The 23,299-nt window shown below is 35.9% G+C and overlaps 1 protein-coding gene across 2 annotated transcripts in view; it reads right to left on the bottom strand.

The window, feature by feature from the left end:
• Positions 1-23,093, bottom strand: part of LOC106768234 (DExH-box ATP-dependent RNA helicase DExH7, chloroplastic) — a 73,483-nt gene extending 50,390 nt beyond the window's left edge. Inside the window, exons 1-13 of one of the 2 annotated variants that reach the window (XM_014653241.2) lie at positions 22,755-23,093; positions 22,549-22,651; positions 22,263-22,453; positions 20,626-20,682; positions 19,683-19,833; positions 19,200-19,600; positions 18,379-18,597; positions 14,775-14,886; positions 14,337-14,528; positions 13,010-13,089; positions 8,881-9,003; positions 8,682-8,768; positions 8,210-8,310 (exon numbers count right to left, since the gene is read on the bottom strand). In XM_014653241.2, the coding sequence (XP_014508727.1) occupies positions 8,210-8,310; positions 8,682-8,768; positions 8,881-9,003; positions 13,010-13,089; positions 14,337-14,528; positions 14,775-14,886; positions 18,379-18,597; positions 19,200-19,600; positions 19,683-19,833; positions 20,626-20,682; positions 22,263-22,453; positions 22,549-22,651; positions 22,755-23,021 (2,084 nt within the window). In that variant the 5' untranslated portion in view covers positions 23,022-23,093. Of the gene's footprint in view, positions 1-8,209; positions 8,311-8,681; positions 8,769-8,880; positions 9,004-13,009; positions 13,090-14,336; positions 14,529-14,774; positions 14,887-18,378; positions 18,598-19,199; positions 19,601-19,682; positions 19,836-20,625; positions 20,683-22,262; positions 22,454-22,548; positions 22,652-22,754 lie in introns of those variants that run through there. The other variant, XM_014653242.2, reaches the window with a different exon arrangement.
• Between the last annotated feature and the right edge of the window lie 206 nt (positions 23,094-23,299).

Below are 23,299 nucleotides of genomic sequence, written 5' to 3' on the forward strand. Positions count from 1 at the left end.
TATCCTTGTGATTTTTGTTATAAATAGAAGATAATGAGAGGAATCATTAAGCCCTCAAGAATATATCTTATCAGTCTTAAATCTCAAGTTGGTATTAGAGTAAGTTCATCCTGCTCAGGTTTTCGTCCTCGGTTGTCCACCAGCACTGTCACTCTTGTTCGCACCTGTCCGGTGCCGTTCGCCATCGTCCGCGGCTGTCTCGCCACTATCTGCAGCTGTCAACTGCAGTTTGAAGTTCTTCAACTTGGTTGACCACCATCTCGCATATGTCCGTTGCTGTCCACCGTTGTTCGCCGCTGTCCGCCGCCAGTCGCCGTCACTGTTTCGTCCGGCAACCACTGGATCTAGTTCGCCTCTTCACGCGACAGCCAACCCCACCTGTGGGTTCGCCTGAATCTCCTCCACGCGCAACCTCTTTGTGCGCTACGAACAGGCGCGAGCCATCCACGCGCCGCCCTCTACTCACCGGAAAGTCACCGCGACACCTCCATAGTTGTCGCCTGGACATCCTTTCTCTGTTCTGACCCTCAAATCCTGGTTTCCGTGAGGTCCCAAAGCTCCCCTTGAAGAAAACCGAGGGTTATTTGGTTTCTCACTGTCGCATTTTCAAGTCCCTCACTGTCGCGCCTTCCTTCTCCTATTTTTTATCCAGAATGGCGTCTGGAAGTGTTCTTTCCCTCTCAGGAAGTCCTTCAATCACTTCATAAAAACTAAACGGGAAAAATTATTTATCTTGGTATGCAACTGTGGAAATGTGGTTTATCGGTCAGGGCCATTATGACCACCTTGAGCAGAATGGAAGCCAAGTACCTTCTGAAAAAGCTGAACAATGGAAACAAGCAGATTTCTAATTGCGTGCCCTATTGTGGCAGTCTGTGGAACCACGACTTTTGATATCTCTTAGAGCCTTCAAAACATGTCACTCGTTTTGGAAGAAGGCTCAAAGCATTTATGCTAATGATATTCATTGTCTATATGATACAGCAAACAAGCTTGCAAGTCTCAAAATGACAGACCATGATATGGTCTCCTTCATGACTGAAGCCCAAGCAGCTGTAGAAGAGTTGAGAATGTTCTTGGAAGTAGAATCTTCGGAAGACATCAAGAAGAAGCTTGACAAGTATTATATGGTGATGATCCTCCGTGCTTTGTATCCAGATTTGAATCACATCAGAGATCAACTCCTGACAAGCCATGAGGTCCCTTCTTCCTTGGAAGCCTTGACCACACGTCTTCTTCGTGTTCCAGTGCCTCAATCTCAAGAAGCTCATGAAACACTAGAACCATTTGTCATGGTTGCCACACAAGGAAGAGGAGGACGTGGCACTAGAGGAGGAGGACGTGGAGGTCGGGGACGTCCACAGTGCACTTATTGTAAGAGGGTGGGTCACACCCAAGAAAACTGCTACTCCTTGCATGGCTTTCCTTAAAAAACAGTCAATATCTCTAAGGCTGACACTTCCACTTCCAACTCCAAGTTCACTGAGGAAGAGTATCAAGAGTATCTGCGATTAAAGTCTAACAGCTTGGCACAATCATCTCAGTCCCTAAGTACGTCCACCGCCTACATTTCTCAATCCATGGAAGGCCCCAATTCATGGGTAATTGACTCGGGTGCTTCTGATCACATCTCTAGTAATACCTCATTGTTCTCAACCCTTTCTCTCCAAGAAAAAACCCCATTTCATTACCCTTGCAAATGGCTCCAAAACTTGTTCAAAGGGAGTTGGTCAAGTCTCCCTGTCTCCCTCTCACTCTGAAATTTGTTCTTTTTGTCCCGAACTGTCCATTCAATTTAACTTCCTTAAGTCAGTTAACCAAAATGTTACATTGTTAAATAACCTTTGATTCAAAATCTTTTGTTATACACGAGCGTGACTCGAGGAGACAGATTGGAGAAGGATATGAAGTTGGAGGTTTATACCATTTTGGATCTCGTTCACGGGTATCCTGTGTTGCAGCTCTTTCCCCTAAAGTGTTACATGATCGGTTTGGCCATCCCCACTTGTCAAAGTTAAAAAAGATTTGTCCTGAACTTAGTAGTCTTCAAACTTTAGAATGTGAGTCTTGTCAACTAGGAAAACATGTTAGATTTGTCTTTCCTAAAAGGTCTCAATCAATGTGTACTTCTAGTTTTTCTATCATTCACTCTGATGTTTGGGGACCTAGTCAGGTCTCTTCTTTTGGTTTTAGGTATTTTGTTACATTTATTGATGAGTATTCTAGATGTACTTGGGTTTATCTAATGAAAGATCGCTCTGAATTGTTACCCATCTTCACCTCATATTTGAATGAAATCAAGAACCAATTTGGTCAAGTGATTAAAATCTTAAGAAGTGATAATGCTAAAGAGTATTTCTCATCCTCTTTTTCTGCAATCCTTAGCTCCCATGGTATTTTGCATCAGTCCACTTGTCCTCATACACCCCAGCAAAATGGTATAGCCGAAAGAAAAAATAGACACTTGGTTGAAATTGCTTCTACCCTTTTGCTTGGAACCCATATTCATGTTCATCATCGGGAGGATGCAATCTTAACTGCATGTTTCCTTATTAATAGGATGTCCTCCTCCTCTCTCAATAATAAAGTCCCTTTCTCCATTCTCTTTCCCAATGATCCTATTTTTCACACCCCTCCTCGAGTTTTTGGTTGTGTGTGTTTTGTTCACGACATGTCTCCAAGGCTAGACAAGCTCTCCGCTCGTGCAATCAAGTGTGTCTTTTTGGGCTATTCTCGACTTCAAAAACGGTACCGGTGTTACTCTCCTGAAACCCGGAAGTACTGCATGTCTACCAATGTCACATTCTTTGAACAGACACCTTTCTTCTCTCCATCTGTCCAAGATGTTCATATCCTCCAACAGGTCCTTCCTCTTCCAGTGGTTGAGTCGAATACCTCCAATGTCCCCGTCAATTCAAGTCATGCTCAAAGTCCTCTCGAACCTTCCTCTCCACCTATTGATATCTCCCGACACAGTACCCCCGTGGGCAGTCCTCTCCCAGAAAATGGTGGATCTCCTCCTTTAGATTCTTCTCCGTCACCATCTCCTGTCACGCCTCCTGGTGAAGCTGATTCTGGTTGGCCCATTGCTCTCAGAAAAGGTACTCGTTCCACTCGAAACCCTNATCCCATTTATAATTTTCTTAGCTATCACAGAGTGTCGCCCTCCTTTTATTCCCTTTTATCCTCAGTATCTCCTGTGGTTATACCTAAAAATGTGAAAGAAGCACTTGATCATCCTGGATGGCGCCAAGCCATGATTGAAGAAATGCAGGCTCTTGACCACAGTAATACTTAGGAACTTGTGCCACTTCCCCCAGGCAAAAAGGTTGTTGGTTGTCAATGGGTATATGCAATCAAAGTTGGCCCTAATGGTGACATTGATAGGCTCAAAGCCCGGCTGGTTGCAAAAGGGTACACTCAGGTTTATGGTCTTGATTATTGTGACACCTGTACCGAGTTTGTTGGATCAAATGACCAACTCACAAATGTGTTGACTAAGTCATTGAGGGGACCTCGGATTGAGTTTATTTGTTCCAAGCTTGGTACATACAATCTGTATGCTCCAACTTGAGGGGGAGTGTTAGAATCATTACATATAGGTATCATCATTTAGGCTAGTCTGCAGAAGATTAATGAGTTGTACCTACTTCTGTACCTAGTAGTCTAGTGCAAACTCTTGGTGTTCCATGTATTCTTGTGATTTTTATTATAAATAGAAGATAATGAGAAGGATCATTAAGCTCTCAAGAATATTTCTTATCAGTCTTAAATCTCAAGTGGTCCCATGGGTCATCATGGGACATGTGAAAGGTGAAAAAAAAGAAGCATCAGCATTCAATTTCATAACACTTTCTTTCCATCTTAGTAAGAATTTTCCACACAAAAGTCCAAGGTACTGGATAGTGGATACTGGTTTGTATTTTTATACTGGATAGTATAGAAATATTTAATAATTCAAGGTCCAAATTCAAAATGAATGAAGAAAATAAAGCAAGCCATATGAGTATAAGGCCACTTGCTTATGATAACAACTCATGGTCCTATTCGATGAGCCTCTCCAAGTTACTGTCCATTCCACTTGTGCAAGAAACAACATTTTCTAGAACATTTTCTTTTAATCATAATTCACTTAAACCATTACCAGCATCAAAATAGAATCTCAATGCATCTGAAGCATCAGTGCAGGAAAAAAAAAAAAAAAAAAAAAACCACCTAGTCCAATCACCTGAACTACATCCAAATAGTCGTAATAAAAACATCCTTAAATATTCTTGATTTACCCATTCCCTTGAGAAAAAGAAAAGATCCCAATGTCAAGTATCCTAAATCCCAATGTGTTACCGAGCAACATCTATGCAGCACTAAAGTTTCATTACATCTATTTACCTGAGTAAAATAAGCTTTAAAGGATAAGAACTGGATTGAAGACAAGATTGAAGGGATGAATGAAAAAGAATGAGACTTGGAAGATCATAGAAATATCCGAAGCAAAAAGGAAACAGATTGCAAACAGATATACAGAGCGAAATATCAATCAATGGTACATTTGACCTATATAAGCAAAGATTGTTAGCAAAAGGATACACCTCAATAAATGAGGTTGATAATCACGAGACAATTGCACTGACAAAAAATTAATACAGTAATCATCCTCTCGGATGTACATTTTGGTTGGCAAATGCATCAATTTTATGCTAAAAATGCCTTCTTGCATGGAAAATTAGAGGAGGAAGTGTTAGGAATCAAGAACTTAAAAAAGAGTAAATACTCGATTTGGTCCCTTAGGTGTTGGTTGATAGGTCTCTCAATAATATTTTTATGCATATGGGTCCTTAAAACTTTTTCAACAGTGCATCTAAGTCTTTCCGCTAGTTGGACATTTAACAGAAGTCCACATAGCAGTGGAATATTTTTCACTCCTATGTGGCTCTTGCATGGCTGCTATATTGTAAGACACATTGGAATGAGACTTAAGTACATGCAAATGGGTTCTTGAATAATTCATCACTTTGCCTCTTAGTCTTTCTGACACATTTTAAAATCTTTTCAAAGAACCATTCACGTACACCGAAATTCCTCATCACTTTGTACACCGAAAGTCCTCATCACATTTTACCTCTTTTGTTCCTTTAGGGTTGTTCAATTTTGGAACATAGCACACAAAAGATATACTAAAGGGAAAAAAAAGTTTTTTTTTTTACATGATGTGAAGAGAAAAAAAAGTAAATATGGGCAAAACGTTTTGATTCTTTTTGGCTTTTGACAGTACTTTGTTTTGTCTTGTTGGGTTGTCAAAAAGTGTTTATTTTGGGGAGATCGGGTTGTGGGTGTGTGGTTGGTGGCAATTGTAGAGATTTGGAAGCTAGGATTGGGGGTCATTTGAGTTTGTGTTGGTAGTGGTGGAATAGGTTATGTTGTGATGATGTACCAGGGTGTTAGGTTTTGTTTGGATTTGAAATTATTGGCTGCATAGGTTGATGGGGAGAAACTTTATGGCTTTAGGTTTCTTTTTATGGGTATTGTTGGTTCATCCCCAATGCCTATTTCTGCTAACATGCAAGGTCTGTATGGTATGAAATTATTCTGTGTGTTGATATAGGTTTTTTGGGCTTTTACTCATTGCTTCCTTTATTTTTGCTAACATGGAAGAGTTGTATAAAATGAAATTATGAATTGTATTTCTTGTGTGCTAGAAGAATTTAGATGCAAACTAGTACATATTCTATGACCCATTTGCGAGCATCTAACTTTCATCTCACCGTGTCTCACACCTACGAGCCATATCTAAGTCATATAGAAGTGAAAAATGAGATTGGCATTCCATGGCTGATGTAGACTATAAGAGTCTCACTAACAAGGACCCAAATAGATGAAAGGAAAAATTAGAAGGACTGATTTACATAAAAAGAAAAATAATACAGGATCTTACACCCAGCGCCTTAATCTCCAACGAACCAAATTGGATATTTATTCAATTAAAAAATAAAGAAAATAAAGATTTTTGTTCAATAGGATTAAAGAGGAGCAAATAGTAAATACCTAAATTGGTCTTTCAAAGATGAGTGTTTTGGTGGATAGGTAGATCACTGATTAAAGTTTTCATGTAAATGGGTCCTTGAGAAATTCATTTGCCTACATTTAAGACTTTTCATATCAAAGAAACAGAAAAGATTTGTTCATGTATCAAATATAAAGAAAAGATTGTGTGTGTATCAAATACCCCTAAAAGACATATTTGTAAGCAAAATGACATAGCCTATGGACTCCCCAACTCAGTAGCTAGATTGCAAGTTTAGTTGAGTGCATCGCGAGTCTACCAAACCTACTCCAAAAACAAGTTTACTTATGAGTCAACTCAGGAGCTAGGTGTGGGAATGCAAACTCGAAAGTTTCTACGAGTTGAATTGACTTGAGATTGAAACTCAAATAATTCTAGAGGGCTTGATTGATCCCTCTCATAATCTTCTATTTATAAAAATAAATTGATATAAGAGTACATGATAATTAGGGTAATCCTAGACACAATATAATCATGATAATTAGAGTAACCCTAGACACAATATAATCATGATAATTAGAATAACCCTAGACACAATATAATCATGATAATTAGAGTAACCCTAGACACAATATAATCATGATAAGGTAACCCTAAACACAATATAATCATGATAAATAAGGTAACCCTAGACACAATATAATCATGATAAATAGGGTAACTATTCTAACACTCCCCCTCAAACTAGAGAATATTGATTGTAAGAACCAAGCTTGGAATAAATAAACTCAATTTGAAATATATAATCTGTTTATCTTCAAGAGTATGCGGCAAACAAATGCTCAATCACAGATCGACGAACTACAGCAGTTTATGAACAGTGGTGGACAACTGCGAAACTTCAACTAGCACCATGAAACTTCAAGTAGGATGACTTTGAATAACAAACTCCAAGGACTGGATTGCCATCAAGTAAGGATGTGGCTTGTAGTGGCTGAAAGCGATAAAACGGCAGGGACTATCATCACTGATTGATAGGGTGATGAGGCCTGTAGTGGCTAAAAGCGACAAAACTGCAGGGACTGCCACACTGACTGATGGGGTGATGACGCCTGCTGTGGCTGAAAAACCTAGCTGGAAACATTCTCCCCCTCACGGCGAACGGTGGAAATGACAGCGCACCGATGACAAACCGTGAAAGTGGTAGATCATAATGAGCTCTTATTCATCAAAGCACCCAAAAACAAATCTGACGGATTTGACAAAGGGTTGGTGAAGTTGTTTCAATCCATAATTTTGGTGTCGAAATTTCTTGGTGTTAACCACCGACAGTCCTTGGAGACCTTTCAAAATAGAGAAGAAGATAGCGGAAGTAGGTGCTGGTGCATTAGTGGCACAAGTGGTGGAGACGATGGTTGGAGACGGTGGCCGGAGACGGTAGACGATGACGGTGGCAGGAGACGGTGGCCGAAGAAGGTGGCCAGAGACAGTGGTCGGCGATGGTGGCCGACAACGGTGGACGGAGGATGGCAGTGGACGATGGTGGATAGCAACACTGGTGAGAGAGAAACTAGGGATCGCCCATTGAAGTATAAAGACACATGTTGAAAAAAGAAACTTTTAGGGGGCCGTCGGTGGCGGCCACCGGCGGCAACAAAGACAAAGTAGAAAAGTATCAAAAAAACCTGGTTTGATACCAACTTGAGATTGAAACTCTAAAATAATTCTAGGGGACTTGATTGATCCCTCTCATAATATTCTATTTATAAAAATAAATTGATACAAGAGTACATGATAATTAGGGTAATCCTAGACACAATATAATCATGATAATTAGCGTAACCCTAGACACAATATAATCATGATAATTAGCGTAACCCTAGACACAATATAATCATGATAAATAAGGTAACCCTAGACACAATATAATCATGATAAATAACGTAACTATTCTAACAAATTGCAAGTTTGATAACCACGTATGTACCTAATGAATGTGTCGTTACCAATTCCCTAGTCAATGTAAATTGTATATATTCATAAGAATATATATATATATATATATATATATATATGTGTGTGTGTGTGTGTGTGTGTGTGTGTATAGAGAGAGAGGGAGAAAGAGAGAAAGAAAGAGAAGATCGGTAAAGCAATTTGCACTCAAGCATGTTCCATCAAAATTGAAGTCTTTAAATAACAAATGAGTACCTGGCACTGTCAAGACGAACTTGATAACCAATCAAAGAACCATGTGAACCTGGTGAAGGTTCACATCGCTCATCGGCAACCCTTTCAGCCACAGATATAGCCTAAACACAAGGCATAAAACAAAAACCAAATGAAATAGAATGCAGAAAATCATACATTAAATTCATGAGTATTCACTAAGTTTCTAGAGTATGCAACCAATCCAAGATTATTTTGTTAGTTTCAATTTGGCAGCTTCATCAAGTCCAAGTGTACAGTCATTAAGAAAATAAAAAATGCAGCATTCTTCGTCAAACCTTGATGACTAGGAGAAACTTGCCCTCACATGCACGTAAGGAAGGAACCAAAGTAATGAGTAGAAATAACTAGTCCATCAAAAGTATGGGACAGACGACTGTACCAATTACAGCTGTAAACTATTGTAGATGTTGTATATATTGACAAATATGCAAGCATAACATCTTGTACCTACCGCTATTCTCCGTGGTTGTGTGCAAATTATATTACAGAATCCACCGTGTCCTGACTCAATCATGTCATCCAATATAAATTGTGGAACCTACATTAAATGGCAGTCAGAAAGGAAACTGTGGATGCACAAATGACAGAAAACAAGACGTTCAGAAAATACAGGAGGAAAAATATCACAAATTATAGTCGAAATCTGTCACCTGAGTTGTTTTTCCTGAGCCTGTTTCCCCACAAACAACAAGAACATCATGTTCCTTCATCAATTGCAATATATCACCCTTCAGAGCCGCAATAGGAAGTGTAGCTCTAAGATTCAGCATTTCCTGAAGCAGATAAAGTATCCAGTTCATTTTCTTTTTCCTATAGAATAAGTCAATTGTTCTGACAATCTTACCAAATATTTTGGCTATCATTTACTACAGATATATTACACAAGATATTATACACTAATACAAGTAGAACCTTTTATAAGATTCCACTCATAGCCTGAGCTTCGTGTATTTGATTCTTGAAACTGCTTCAGTCCTTGTGGTCCAAATTCCCCATATCATATTGGATTTTTGAGGAAGGAAAATTTGAAATATGCATTGTATAGCAGACATTATTGCATGACAAGTTAGGAAAGAAAGAACCAATCTTGTACCAGTAGCTAAGTGCTTAAATTTTTCAGATTTTATTCTTGCTAAGCATAGCCTTAGCCTATATGAATATGCAATCAAGACTTCAATTCTTGCCACACTAACCAAAGGAGATGATTAACCAGCGATAGAGAGAAATAGAGAGAATGAGTTTGGGTTTTGCGAGATGAATGAACAAATTAAAGACTGTTGAGACTTAAACACAATAAAGAAAGAACATAGCCCAATGAAACAAAGTGAAAAAGAGGAAATAATGATGGGGAAACTGAACAAAGAAACAAAAAAACACATAACACAGATTGATGAGAAAAAGAGAACCTTGTGTCTGGGTGAGAAGTGGTGCAGAAAGTGTAAACCGCAACAATGAAAGAACAGGTTTCTTGTTGCTCCCAAGCAAAATATGATGGACTTTTCATTTGGCATCACAATCAAACTGTCAAGCCTCACAGAAATAGATGGATTAACCACAAATCAATGCATGTGATGGCCCTCCAACAACGATTCAACTTGTTGCTTCTAAAAAAGGAAGTTTAGATTTTTTTTTTTTTTAATTTCTCTATCATAATGTAGACAAATGTGACTGTAGCAGAAGAATATGAACCATGGTTTGTTTTCCAAGGAGAAGAGGATTTTTCTGTCAAATCTGAGGATTCGCTAGTGTAGATCGAGTAGATTGGACGTGCCACTAGGAAGTGGAAGAGAAGAATTAGGAAAAAACATCATTGTTATGGCTGTGATTAGCTCTAAGAGGCAACGTAGGATTTCAAAGTATTTATAAGCAAAATGAATTGAATGATTTTATTACTTAACTTGTGATTACAAAAAAAGAATTTACAGTCATTCTTTTAGAGCACTAGATCTAGCAAACTAAAGGTCGTTGCAACAGACTACATAGCTGTCATAACTAAGGAGTAGCTCTAAGGTAATTGCAGGTCTATTTTACTTACAATAGAACTTTAGAGATATGTTTTTCTCTGTTTTAAATGTTTACTCTGCTTATAGTTTCAAAACAATTTTATGCTGTCTTCATTGATTGACATTTGCAAACTTTTACAAACCAATCGTCTTTCTACATGCAGTGCTCCTCAGTCCATATATACATGGGTTCTGTAAGAGGTTCACTAACTCTTGTATATTCTCTAATAATGGATAACATCTATTTGTCGATTCAATATGGAATACATGCCTATTTTCTTCACCAGACTACGAGAAAGGCTAGATAGTAGCACTTTGAGTTACATCATTCTTCTTTCAATAATTCCATGGTTACTAAGCTTATTTCTCATGTTATGTCTCTGACTCTCATCTTTCGGTTGGAAATCCAGTTTCTTTAAAAGAACATTTGACTTGAAAGAACTAATATGAAAGAAAGAAGATTTTTATTCAAATTGATTCGTATGAAATAGGACACCAGCATCTATCTAATCTATAGAGAATTCCAACCCTAAAGTAAATATTACAAAAAAAGCTCTAGAACCTTCTACTAGCTTCTAACAACTTCTAACAAGCTCTAGTAGAGTATTTAATATCCTACTAACAATACTCCCTCTCAATCTCGTGAATGGTTATCTATCATTCTCAACTTACATGTGAGATCATGAAATCACTTAGTGAGAAGACCTTCTGTAAACAAATATGCTAGTTAAAACTCAGATGGAACATATGAAGTAGTGATAAAACCACTATCCAGTTTTTCTTTAATAAAGTGTTGATCAATCCCTATATTTTGGGGAGAGGTTATCCTCTCTTAATTGATTACCCTATCCAGTTTTTCTTTAATAAGAATTTCAAACTCGAAAATTTACGTAAATTCGTAGAAGTTTTGTAAACTTCTCATGAAAAAGAAAATTATAAAATTCCTAGACATACTAAAAATTGATCCCTAATTTCAGTTTTCAACTACAAAATTAAAAAAACATATTATATAATTATTAAATAATTAAAATTAATTCCTAATTAAAATTTGAAATTAAAACCCTAAGTACCTAACTTCAGAATTCAATTAAAACATTCATTTATAAATAATATATATTATATTACTTCCTTTCTTAAAAGTTGCAACATAGTAGCACAATAAAATTATCTTCCAGTGCAAGTCGACACTTTCCTTCCTCTCCTAAGCACTGCAGCACAACAATGGAGATGCAATCGAATGACAAGCGAATGACGACACAACAACCAAACTGTGGCATGTCGGGCGACAAGTGAACAAGAACACAGCAATGGAGATGCACATTGATTAAGCCAAGAACCACATAAAAGTGGATTTTGAAGTGAAACCCTAAATTATGTTAGTTTTCTTCGGTTTCTCACTACACACGACTATGGTGGCTTCCATTTTGGGGTTTAAAAAACTTCTCCTTCAAATTTGCCGCCTCTTTGGGATTTAAAATACTTCTTCAAACTCCCCAACTCGGTACCAAACTGGCATATCTTGAATGGATATTTCTGAAGATGCTCTTAGCAAGAACAACGTTATTCCCTAGTCAGGGACAACTCTAGAAATTAGTCGTCCATATAATTTCTTCCATATAAAATATCAGAGGAGACAAAGCAACTTAACCTAATTTAAGAACAGCGCCAATGATCTGACTTGGGGGTAAGTGCTCCTTCTGACACCCTTGAACCATTGGAAAATTCCTTTAATATTAATTGTGAACCTAACCTTGGTGACTTGCCCATTGTTTTGAGAAAAGGAACTCGGTCTTGAACCAAGTATCATATTTCTCATTTTGTCACTACCAAAAACCTATCTATGCAACACCAGAGTTTCCTTTTTGCCATTGATGCAATTAGAGTCATTACTTCAGTTCAAGAAGCATTGAAGGATGAAATTTGGGTTCAAGCCATGAATGAAGGGATGAGTGCCTTAGAAAAGAATCAAATATGGGAAATTGTTAACAGGCCACGGGATAAAAAGGCAGTAGAATGCATATGGCTTTATAATGTAAAGTACAAATTTGATGGCTCATTAGAACTTCACAAAACAAGATTAGTTGCTAAAGGATTTACTCAGACTTATGGTGTGGATCTGTTAGGTTTCTTGAAGACAAGAAACCAGATTTATAATTAAGTTTAAGAAATTAACACACAAATCTTACTGTACAATGTAAAAACACTCTAATTCTGAAAAAACATAATACAAGAAAACATCCAACAGCTTTCAAGGGAAGAAACTCCCTTCTACACAGGATAAACCCTGCTCTAAAACAAAATACACTCCATAACCAGAACTAGAACATCCCCCCACCTTAAAAGACAAAAATTGCCTAACGACTAATTAAAACTTCTCCTAACTGTTGTTTAAACTCCTCCTAACTACCCCTAACCACTTCATACTAACTTCTCTATTTTATTTTTGCCAAACTATCTAAAAATTGTCTAATGCATTACATATCCTATCAGGATTATTAGGAGATATTTGCTCCAGCAGCAAAGATAAAGAATTGTTTTATTAATAACTATCACACCAATTATATTTTCCTCATCTCTCTTTGTAATCAATTTTTCCAAAATAAGGAAACAAAAATTATGTTAAAATAAATAGGATAATTGAAAAAATATTCTCTTCTAATTATTCATGACATATATTAAGGATATGTTTATCCTAATAATACACTATTTACAACAATGCTATACTACTTCCAAAAAGTGACAGCCAAAAAGTCAAAATTCCAAAATATGTGCAAACCTGGTATCTTGGAGTTCTCATCTTAATATGTTGCATCTGTCTCAAATCAGCACTCTCCATTTCCTTGATATTTGTTTCTCCTATACAATGGAACACATATTTCATGAAGGGTAAACTAATAAAGACACAATTACATGTATAAGGAAAAAATAAGCATTATCCACTTGGACTTTATCAACTGACCAATTTTTAATAAAAGGTGTACAAAACCATCATTATAAAAGAATAGGATTTTAAATAGGTTAGTATCTCAACATGTATCAATTATTTGCAGCACATCAAAAACTCTGAAAAGAAATAACAAAGCAAAATACAAGATAGTGGGGGGACCAAACCAAAACCACTATGAAAATCAAAAGTTAGATAGACCAAGTCTATTCTAACAAACTTATGACTCACAATAGTAGGCATTTGATCCCACCAAGTAAAAAATCTAGAGAAATACCAAAAGAAGTTAAATTATCAGCACACATCTATACCTTCTCCAAAGATATGCTATTTCTTATACTAAACACTAATTAATTACTATACAAAATCAGATGACATTATTGAGTATAGCGTTTGTAATGATCTTTCAAACAAAGCCAACGTGTTTAGCCAAAACATAGAATTTACCAACCAAAGTAAAGCACTTTGCCAAAAGTCAATAAGTAGTTTTTACATGTAGTTACTATGATAGCATTTAGGATTTCATTGATAAAAGAACACCAATCAATCCAAACTTGCCTATAAGATCTTGGAATCCGTCTCAAGGAAGCCCTTTAGTGAAAATGTCTAGAATCTAAAATCTTATAGGAACATGAGTTGTAATCATCAGGCTTTTGTCAAAAGTTATCTTTGATAAAGTGCATGTCGATTTCAATATGTTTGGTACTATACCGTTAGACTGAACTATGAGCAATGTTCATTGTTGACCTGTTATCATGGTACAATTGCATAGAGATGTCAACCTTAATTTCAAGGTCATCAAGTATGATCTTCATCCAAAGTCCTTCACACACTATAAACAAGGGTTGAAAATACAGCTTTTGCACTATAACTAAGAAACTCTATCCTATTTTTTGCTTCTCAAGGTCACTAGACTTCTCCAAAAACATATAGTACCCAAATGTAGATTTTTTGTCAACAACAAAACCTACATAGTTTGCATCAATATATATCTTTAGGGTAGCATTGTCTCCTTTCCTAAAGAAGAAAGCATTTAAGGAATGTCTAGTCCTATTTGTGAAAAATAAATAAATGGAAAAAAAAAAAACAAAGAAAATCTACCTGAAAAAAATGGAAATAAAATTCAAAATTATATTAAATAAGACATGGATGAACCTACTTTGAGTAAATTGTTGATGATGGGCAATTGTTGAACATTTATCTTCATAGACTCCATCAAAGTATTCAGAACACTTATCATCTGTGACATCAACAAATGCAGTTGCACTAGAACTATTATCATTTAATAATGAATCCACAAATCCAGATCTATGATCTTTCTCACTGTCTTCTAGATTGCTTGATGATTGCCCTGCAAGTTATGAAATGTCATATCTTCTGTACAAAAGTTCATATATATACATGGTTAAATATGTACAGCAATAGCTTTATGATACCTAAATTAAATAATGATAAAAATTAAATGTTTCAAATAATAAAATTTATACAATTAAATCTTTTCTCACAATGTAGGCGGGCATTGTGAACCAAACAATGAGATAACGGTCTACAAGCAAAAATTTGATTAGATAAAAAAAATAAAAAAAAAAAAGGCAACCTTCCATCCACTTCAGAATAAAATATGCATAAGGTTCTGTAACTGGGAGATGAACTGGGATCTCAGGAAATAGTTTGTACAATGCATATGCTGCTACTTTATTCTGTGCATCCTGAAATCAAGTAAAATTTTTGCAAACAACGTAAGGAAAGATAGCAAGTATTATTTAACATAATTTTATCATAAATATGTTTTTAGTCTTCCAAATTGGGGCACTTTCTTTTGGTCCTCTATTTAAAAATTTCTATTCCTAATTCTTCAATTGTGCGAAATGCAATTTTTAGTCCTGAGATTACACAACATTTGTGAGCTTGATTTAATTGATTTAAATGGTTTACTTAGCATTTGCCACATGGATTTAATTGATTTAAATGGTTTTTTGAAAATTTATTAAATGCTCAAATATGTTTAGTCCTCCAAAGGGGGGCAATGTTTCTAGAGCAACATGAACAGGGGTCAAGATAATAGGTGAAATGTGCAGAGGTCAATCATGGTCAACAATGGGAGGGAAGAATAGTGTAGACACAAAGAAAGTAACATCATCAATGACAACAAGGGTGAGGGATTAAACAACGATAGAGGAGAGTAACACTTAAGATTAAAAGAGAGAACATGGAAAGTTATTTATAGCCATTTGCCAAGGTTATAAAATGATGGTTGTTTTGAAAGGAAAGGGATGAAAACAAAGAAGGGTTACAAGAGATGTGATCGGAAACACTTAAGTCAATTAAGAATTTTGACCTTCCATGGATTCAAGAATACAAGTTGTTGATGTACTTGGAGTTTAAGATGTTTGTGCCAAGTTGTTAGACTTTAACCTTAGATACTTTTGATATTCTTCCCAGTGAATTTTGGGCAGCAGTTTTAGCCTTAAAGACATTGGTTGTCTTAGGAAAACCATGTAAGGAGTAGTAGTTTTTTTAGGTGTGACCCATCCTTTTGCAGTATCTGCAATGAGACACCCTCGACCTTCATGTTCTCCACCAGTGCCACGACCTACTCTTCCTCACGTGGCAACAACGATGGTTCCACCGGTTCATGAACTTCCTTAATTTGAGGCGTTCGGACTTGAAGGAGGCGGGCGGTCAAGCTATCCATGGAAGGGACCTCATCACTGGTCAAAAGTTGATCTCTGGGATGATCAAAGTCTGGATGTAAAGCATATTACCATATAATATTCAAAGATTCTATTTCCAAAAACATCTTTAGTTCTTCCACTGCAGGTTGCGGCAATAAATGCTTTCTCACCAAACAAGACTAGCAAAGCAAAGATCAACCCGCATTGATACAAACTTAAAGAAAATACATAGGAAAAAATGTTTAAGAGATCTCAATTTGGATCTTAGTTTATTTTATTTAGATTCTTATATTTAAAAGGAATTGTTACTTACTACAAAATCTTAAGGAAAGGAGAAAAATGAAACCCCTAAGATACTAGTAACATATACATACAACACAAAACAGATTTTTGAACAAGAAATGATATAAACGATTCTAACATTATGAAAAAACTTATCAAGTCTATATTTTTTGTCTTAGTATTTGTATAGGTGGAGGGAGAGACATTGTTATGTCCTTCATTTTGTTAAATCAAACCCCTGTAGGGAAGCCTTTATAGTACATCCTCTCTACTAAAGCTATTCCTTCAGTTTTAACCTTGCTTTTTTGTAATTGAAGTGGCAACAAAGAATACTTCGAGTTCTTACTCTAGACGGTAGACAATGAAAGGATAGTCACAAGTGGCTTAGTGAATTCAATTTTAAAAGGAGTGGTGTTATTTACTCAATCGTTCACATTTGATTATTGTGAATCCCTTAAAGAGTTTTGTTGTTAATAGGATATTAAATGCATTACTAGAAGTTGGTAGAATATTAAATGTATTACTAGAAGCTAATAGAAGTTGTTAGAAGATTCTAGAGATCTCTTTGTAATTATTACTTTAGGGATAAAGTTCTCTATATATAGTGACTAACATACTGTTTCAAATGAAACAATTTGAATAAAATTCTTATATCTTTCATATTAATTCTTTCAAGTAGTTCTTTAAAGGAGAACTAGACATAGCCCAAAAATTAGGGTTTAGCAATGTAAAACGTAGTGTCCTTGATGTATAAAAAGTCTAGTGTCCTAATGAAAAACTCACATGCTCTATTCAATCCTCTTTCTAAACTATCTTGCTTCAGAGTCTAATGTATCTTAGGAAGCTATGATACTTTAATTGTTCTCTTGTAAATAATAATAGTTATTTATGATCTTTGTAATCATTCTTTTCTTATTATAAATCAATCAATCACCCAGTAGAGAAAACACCCAAGCACATTAGGAAACTCTTTTTTTACTTTAAGAAAATATATTATATACATAGTGTTATGTAAGTATCAAAATAGATCTCCCAACCCCCTCCCATCTTAACCTTTTTGTGGCATCCACGTGATGTTTAAATTGACTATTATGCTTATATCAAGCAAAACATCATGATTTTCCCCCATCCACACAGATATATGATTGGCACAATTTGCATGTCTATAAAAGGTAACAAAAAGAGGAAAAGATGAAGGAAATAAATGGGCTTCGGGAACTTCTTGGATCTTTGGTGATGATGGAGAGGGATAGGTAGCAACTAAATTAGAGTGAAGGGACAACAAAAAGAAAAACATAACAGAATGAAAATGTGATGTAGGAGAATTGCAGGAACGATTCCGGAATCAAGCAAGAAAGCATTATTATGGTGTGAAGGTGATCAAAATGGGGGAATGGGCAACTGGTGGGTGGTTTTAACTGATTAGGGAAGGGGTCTCTCAGACTCGGGAAATTTCTTCTTCTGTTTCATCATTTTGTGAAAAGCATCACTCTATTACCGATACGAAACCACCGGAAAAGAAAATAAAATAAGAGGAAAAGAGAATAAGGAAAGGATCACTGATCCTCTTTCATTGAAATGAAGGTGAAAACAGAGGGAATAACCTACTGCCCAGAGCTACGCTCCTTGAGAGACTCAAACGGTACTCTCCACTCTTAATTTGCAAAAACAGCATAATCCTTACCCACACACTCCTCTGACCTATAAAGGTAACAACCAAAAGAGAAATCTTCTAGGATTTCCCCTTTTCTCTCTCTTTAACTAATTCTGCTACGTGTCCCCCTCAGCTTCTATTATTTATTTCTCCTACTATAAACCTGTCCCCATTTTCTTTTCTGCTTTGTTTCTTTGTCCACTATATTTTCTGGCCCAATAGATAGTTGGGTTGTATCAATTACATTGTCATTTAAATTCCTTGATAGGTCCAGAATTTACATTGCAAAAAAAACTTCTTGGTACACAGAAGTTATGACACAATTTTCTCTTTATTCTATTTTTTTATACTATTTTCTGCTAATATATATACATACATATATATATATAGAGAGAGAGAGAGAGAGAGATTAAAAGTATAGAATGCAATCTACTTAGCCCTCTAAAATTTTACCTACACACAGCCTATACTTCATACCAGAAAATAGCAAAAAAGAAAAAGTTTCCCAACAAAATAAGTTCTGATGAGTATCCCAAAAAATCTTCTATAACTACAGAAGGATGGAGTTGACAAGCTTAAGGATGACTCACCTCAGCAGATTCAATAGTTTCATTCTGATCCGGCAACTGAAGTGTGACCAAGCCCCCAGCTTTTCGATTTTTGCCCCTCCCACTGGCTTTGCGCAATATACTTACAGTATAGGAGAAACTCTTTCCTCTACTAACAATTTTATCGAACTTTGGAGCATCCCATCCTGATTTCTGGCATAGTTGATGAAGAAAAGCCTTCGGAATCTTTTGGGGGTCCCCCTATAAATTAGGAAATAACTACTGTTAGACCATAGCCAGAAACAATACATACAATGTTTTCAGCCTAATTCTCTGAAACACACAACAGACAATTATTTCAAAACCACTATTTTATGAAAGAAAATTCATTAAGATGAAGAGAAAAAAAACATTACAAAGAAAGGAAGTGTAAGGATTAAGGAACCTTCCTAAGCATAAGAGAAAACCGATGGAGCAAAGCTGCAGAGTTCCTAATCATAAATGTCCGTGAAACCACACTTTTATTTTCACCAAAAGCCAAATACATAATCATATACAAAATCAAGAGTTCTAAATTTAAATGTATGTTCTAGTGGCATTGTACTGGTGTGTGTGTGTGTGTGTGTGCATAAAGGTAAATAACATGAGAATCCATGAAAATATCCTATCCACCTTGATTAATATATTTACTTTATTTGAAACAATTATCCATCCGTGAATTCTTCCCCTCCCTCTCTCAACAAATACAATCATTGTGTTCCCTCAAACTTTGAAGAAGCATAAAGTTATTTAGAGCAACAGGAAGACATGAACAACATTAAACTCCATTTATCAAGAAACCTCAAATGCAGAACAAAAATTACCTTCTTCCAAATGCCTTCTAGTTTATCCAAATTTTTCTCGGATAGTCTTCTAATTTTTTCTTGTTTATGTACTTTCAAAATATCAGGAGGTAATATTTCACTAGATGAATCATCTTCCAAGAAGAAACCACCAAGCTCAACGTCTCCAGACTCCCCTTGAGCTGAATTTTTTTCAGCAAGTACAACTGGTGAACCAGACTTAACAAGATGCTCCACCATGCTATGGCTCTCCAGATCACTTCCATCAACTTCTGTTTTGTCAGAAGCCAATCCTTCAGTGTCACATGGAGTTTTTTCTCTAAAGCATCCAACAGGCTCATGACCTGTGGATGCTCTCTCAGATTTGAAGTTAGAACTGATTTCATGACCATGTTCTAAGGACAAATTGTCATCTGATAATCCTGATAATGTATCACACAATCAAATGAGACAATTATAGTTCAAAAAATAATATTGAAAAAAGAAAATGAAATTCAAACTAACCTATAGCAGCCAACTCTTGCTTCAGTTTACGGATAATATGGCCTGCCTGCTCCTGGCGTTTTTTTTCCCCTTCTTCCTTTGCTTTTGTAGCCTCCAATCTTGCAGCAAGATACTCCTTCGCAATAACATCATAAGGCCTAGGTTCATAAATCTATCAAGACAGAAAAAAAGACATAGGTTAAGCTTGTAACTCAGCAGAATGAAATAAACAATGTTACATGATGATTCTACAGTTAATAGGAAGCAAATAATATGAAGATATCGGACTTTCCATCCACTTATGTATTATAATTTATCCTTATTTGAAATCAATATAGGATCTCCAACACACTCCTTCACACCAAGGAATGAACATCTTGAGCACGGAATTTGATCTTTGTTGGTGGCCTGACAGGAGCTAAATAATGAGGCACAATAGCCCCAATGAACATGACTATGATAGGCTCCAAATTTGTAAAAGTTCTCATGTATAAACTTTCCCAATTTTTTTTTTTTTGAACTTGTGCATAAATTAATTTCAATGTTATGGAGAAGTTTATCCAAATGTGTTTTGGATTAATCATACTAAATTCCAAGACTCATTTTTTCCCATCAATGATTGCGGCTTATATTGTTAAGGCAACATGACCAAGTATCCTTTTGGCGTCCCTCATGCAAAAAGCCACTCCAACAATTGTCATTTAAGGATGAATAAATCAACTTGCAGAGAGAATGAGTTCCTGCCTTGCTAAGATAGACTTCACAATAAAATAAGAGTATAAAAGGAATTTACCAATTAAAACATCAGAAAAATGGATATACTGATTAGGACCAAAATAATACACTCAACATTTCTATTATAAAAAGTACCAGAGGCGATACTAAGCAATGGAAATGGGGTTGAGCTAGAAATGAACATCTAAAATGTTTAGGCATTGTTAATCTTTAAGAAAGAAAGAAATACCTTTTTTGGGGCACAATTTCCCATAAATATGTCATCTTCCCAAGTCTCAGATTCATCCTGCAAATACCACATTATATAAGCTCTGCCTTTGCACCAAAAGACAAACACCTAATAGAACCAAACACTTGACATGAAAAAATAGAGGGCAAAAATAAATAATTAAAGACTAAATGGTAAATGATTAAAGCGGACCAGTTTCTGAAACTAAACTACCATTTCAAGGGAATAGCAGTTCTTCAGGGGTTTTATCCAGTAACGTGAGACACGGCCCCTCATTCTTACATATATGTCTTCTCTCAAATTTTATCCATTAAGATAGAGATAGGGTAGAAGAAAGAAGAGTCGAGGCAATCAAATCTTGTTTTCTTTCTCTCTCAAGGAAATTAAGTAGCACTTAAGAGAGATGTGTATTGCTAAGGAGACATGCTTATTTTGAAAATAATAGGAAATGATATGTGACAAATACATATTTTAAAATGCATAAAAATTCCTAAAATATAATAAACATATATAATTGCAATTGTGCCGATCCAAATTAAAATCACATTTCTAAGATATTGTGAAAATAAAAAATTATAAATTATTATTATCATAAAAATATTAATGCTTCATAGATTAGATTATGTACATCATCCATGAGTATCGACAAAGTGTCCTATATACAAAATGGTTAATTTGGTTATTTTTGGAATACTCTCTTCCAGCTTCTAGCTGTATAAATGGCCTCTTATGTTGATTCATGAAATTGAGAAATGGATTAGGAATTCCATTTGCACTACGGACATTCAAAGGCAAGGGCAGGTGACTGTGAATTGGTCTAGGGTTTGTGCACAAAAATCATATGGTGGTCCGCAAGTGACAAATATTTTGGTGGAGAATAATGCCTTCTTGATCAAATTAGCTTGGGACTTTGCTTATAGTGATTTTGCTGAGTTGGAGTTGATGAGAAAGAGGTTTCTTAAGTTGAAATATAAAAAGTGTGTGGTTTATCATTTTTCTTTGATATGGCCTAAGATATAAGAGATTTAGAAGACTCTGGTTGGGAAGTGTTTCAACTTTGGTTTCTCAAGCTTTCTCTCATCAAGAGGTTGTAACATAGTCTCTTAGAGGTCGTTGGAGGAAATGCATAAAGTTTCGCAGTGGTATTGATTTTAAGGTGTCATATTTTTCAAGAAGAAAATCATTTTGTAGATAAGTTGGCAAGTTTAGGCTTGTCCTCAAGAGTTTAAATGGTATACAGTTATGCCAGCTTTTATAAGTTTGAACTTTTATTATAATAGGTTTCTTTTTCCTAAATATAGAGCTAGTTAGATTGTGTATAGTTCTATAGTTGGCTTGTTTTTTTTTTCATGCGTTTTAGTTTGGTTCTCCCACGAGTTCTTTGTATGTTTTTTATTTTTAATAATATTTTCATGTGATAACAAATGATAAATGTACATTGGGTATCACAATAGCTTACATGGCAAGCATCATAGTGATGTCTAGCATGAGTTTTATAAAAGAAATTGAATTACCATGAATCGCAGGTGAAAATCATTAATTTCAAATTCCTATTTTAGGTTTTGCTTGGAAAACCATTATCAGTTACATGAAAAAACTATTAAATTCATATGCAATGATGTACGGACTCAAGTTACCTCTTCCTGTAGCTCCACATATTGTCTGATCCAATCTGCCTGAGATGGTAGACAAGAATCTAAAGTATCATCATTCCACTGTCTCTTGATTAAAACTGGTGATTCTGGAGCATCTTCCTTAATCGTAATAGATGGATCCACGGCCGGAGTAGAATTGTTCGGTTGATTTGATATAACACCAACAGAACCCCCTAACAAGGCATAACAATTATATGATCACTGTCCAAAAGTCCAAAAAATGGATGAAATCAACAATATTATATAATAAAAGCAATTACTAATATACCTTCGCTATAATTGTATGTTCCAGTAGAAAACTTGAGCGGAAGTTCCTTCCCCGGCAAATTCAAGCATAACCAATCAAGAGCTGATTCAAACGTAGCAGCTTCCTACAAATTACAATGAAACAAGAATGAATTTAATTGTTGACGAAAAATTGAAATTCCATAGTTCTATGCTCAAAATGGGTGGAATGGATTGCGAGCAGTGTACCCTGAGAGCAGAGAGAGCGAGCTCGATTTGACGATTGGTGAAACCTTCGCAAGAGAGCTTATCGTAAACGGCTTTGAGCTTCTTTGCCTTCTGGACCTTGGTTAGAGTATCCTCCGTCGCGGTCGTTGCAGTGGCAGTAACAGCCGCAGGGTTGGGCCGGGCCGAGTTGAGCAAGAGGCGGCGGAGGCGGTTCTCATTTTCGGCCGAAATTTGAAGCTTTGGACCGGATTGTGCCTTTGCCTTCGCCTTGTTCTTTTTCGGCGCCATATTTTCTTCAATGTGAAATGTGTTTTCGAACGATCAAAAAATAGAGCTTTTCTTTCCCTGACAATGCTTCATTCGCCGCTGGGCTAAATTATTTTATTTTTCTTATATCTAGTTAAATTTATCCATCATTAAAATTTTAAAATCTTAAAATTTCGATTCCCAACTTTTAGGCTGTGTTATTTTGATAAGTTTTAGGGGAAATGATTTGGATAGATTTAACTGGATATGAGGGTAATTTTTTTTTGTTGCTATTTTTTAGTGGATTTGTGGGTAATTGA

The sequence above is a fragment of the Vigna radiata genome, chromosome 7, assembly GCF_000741045.1.
Source record: "Vigna radiata var. radiata cultivar VC1973A chromosome 7, Vradiata_ver6, whole genome shotgun sequence".
Classification (NCBI taxonomy): domain Eukaryota; kingdom Viridiplantae; phylum Streptophyta; class Magnoliopsida; order Fabales; family Fabaceae; genus Vigna; species Vigna radiata.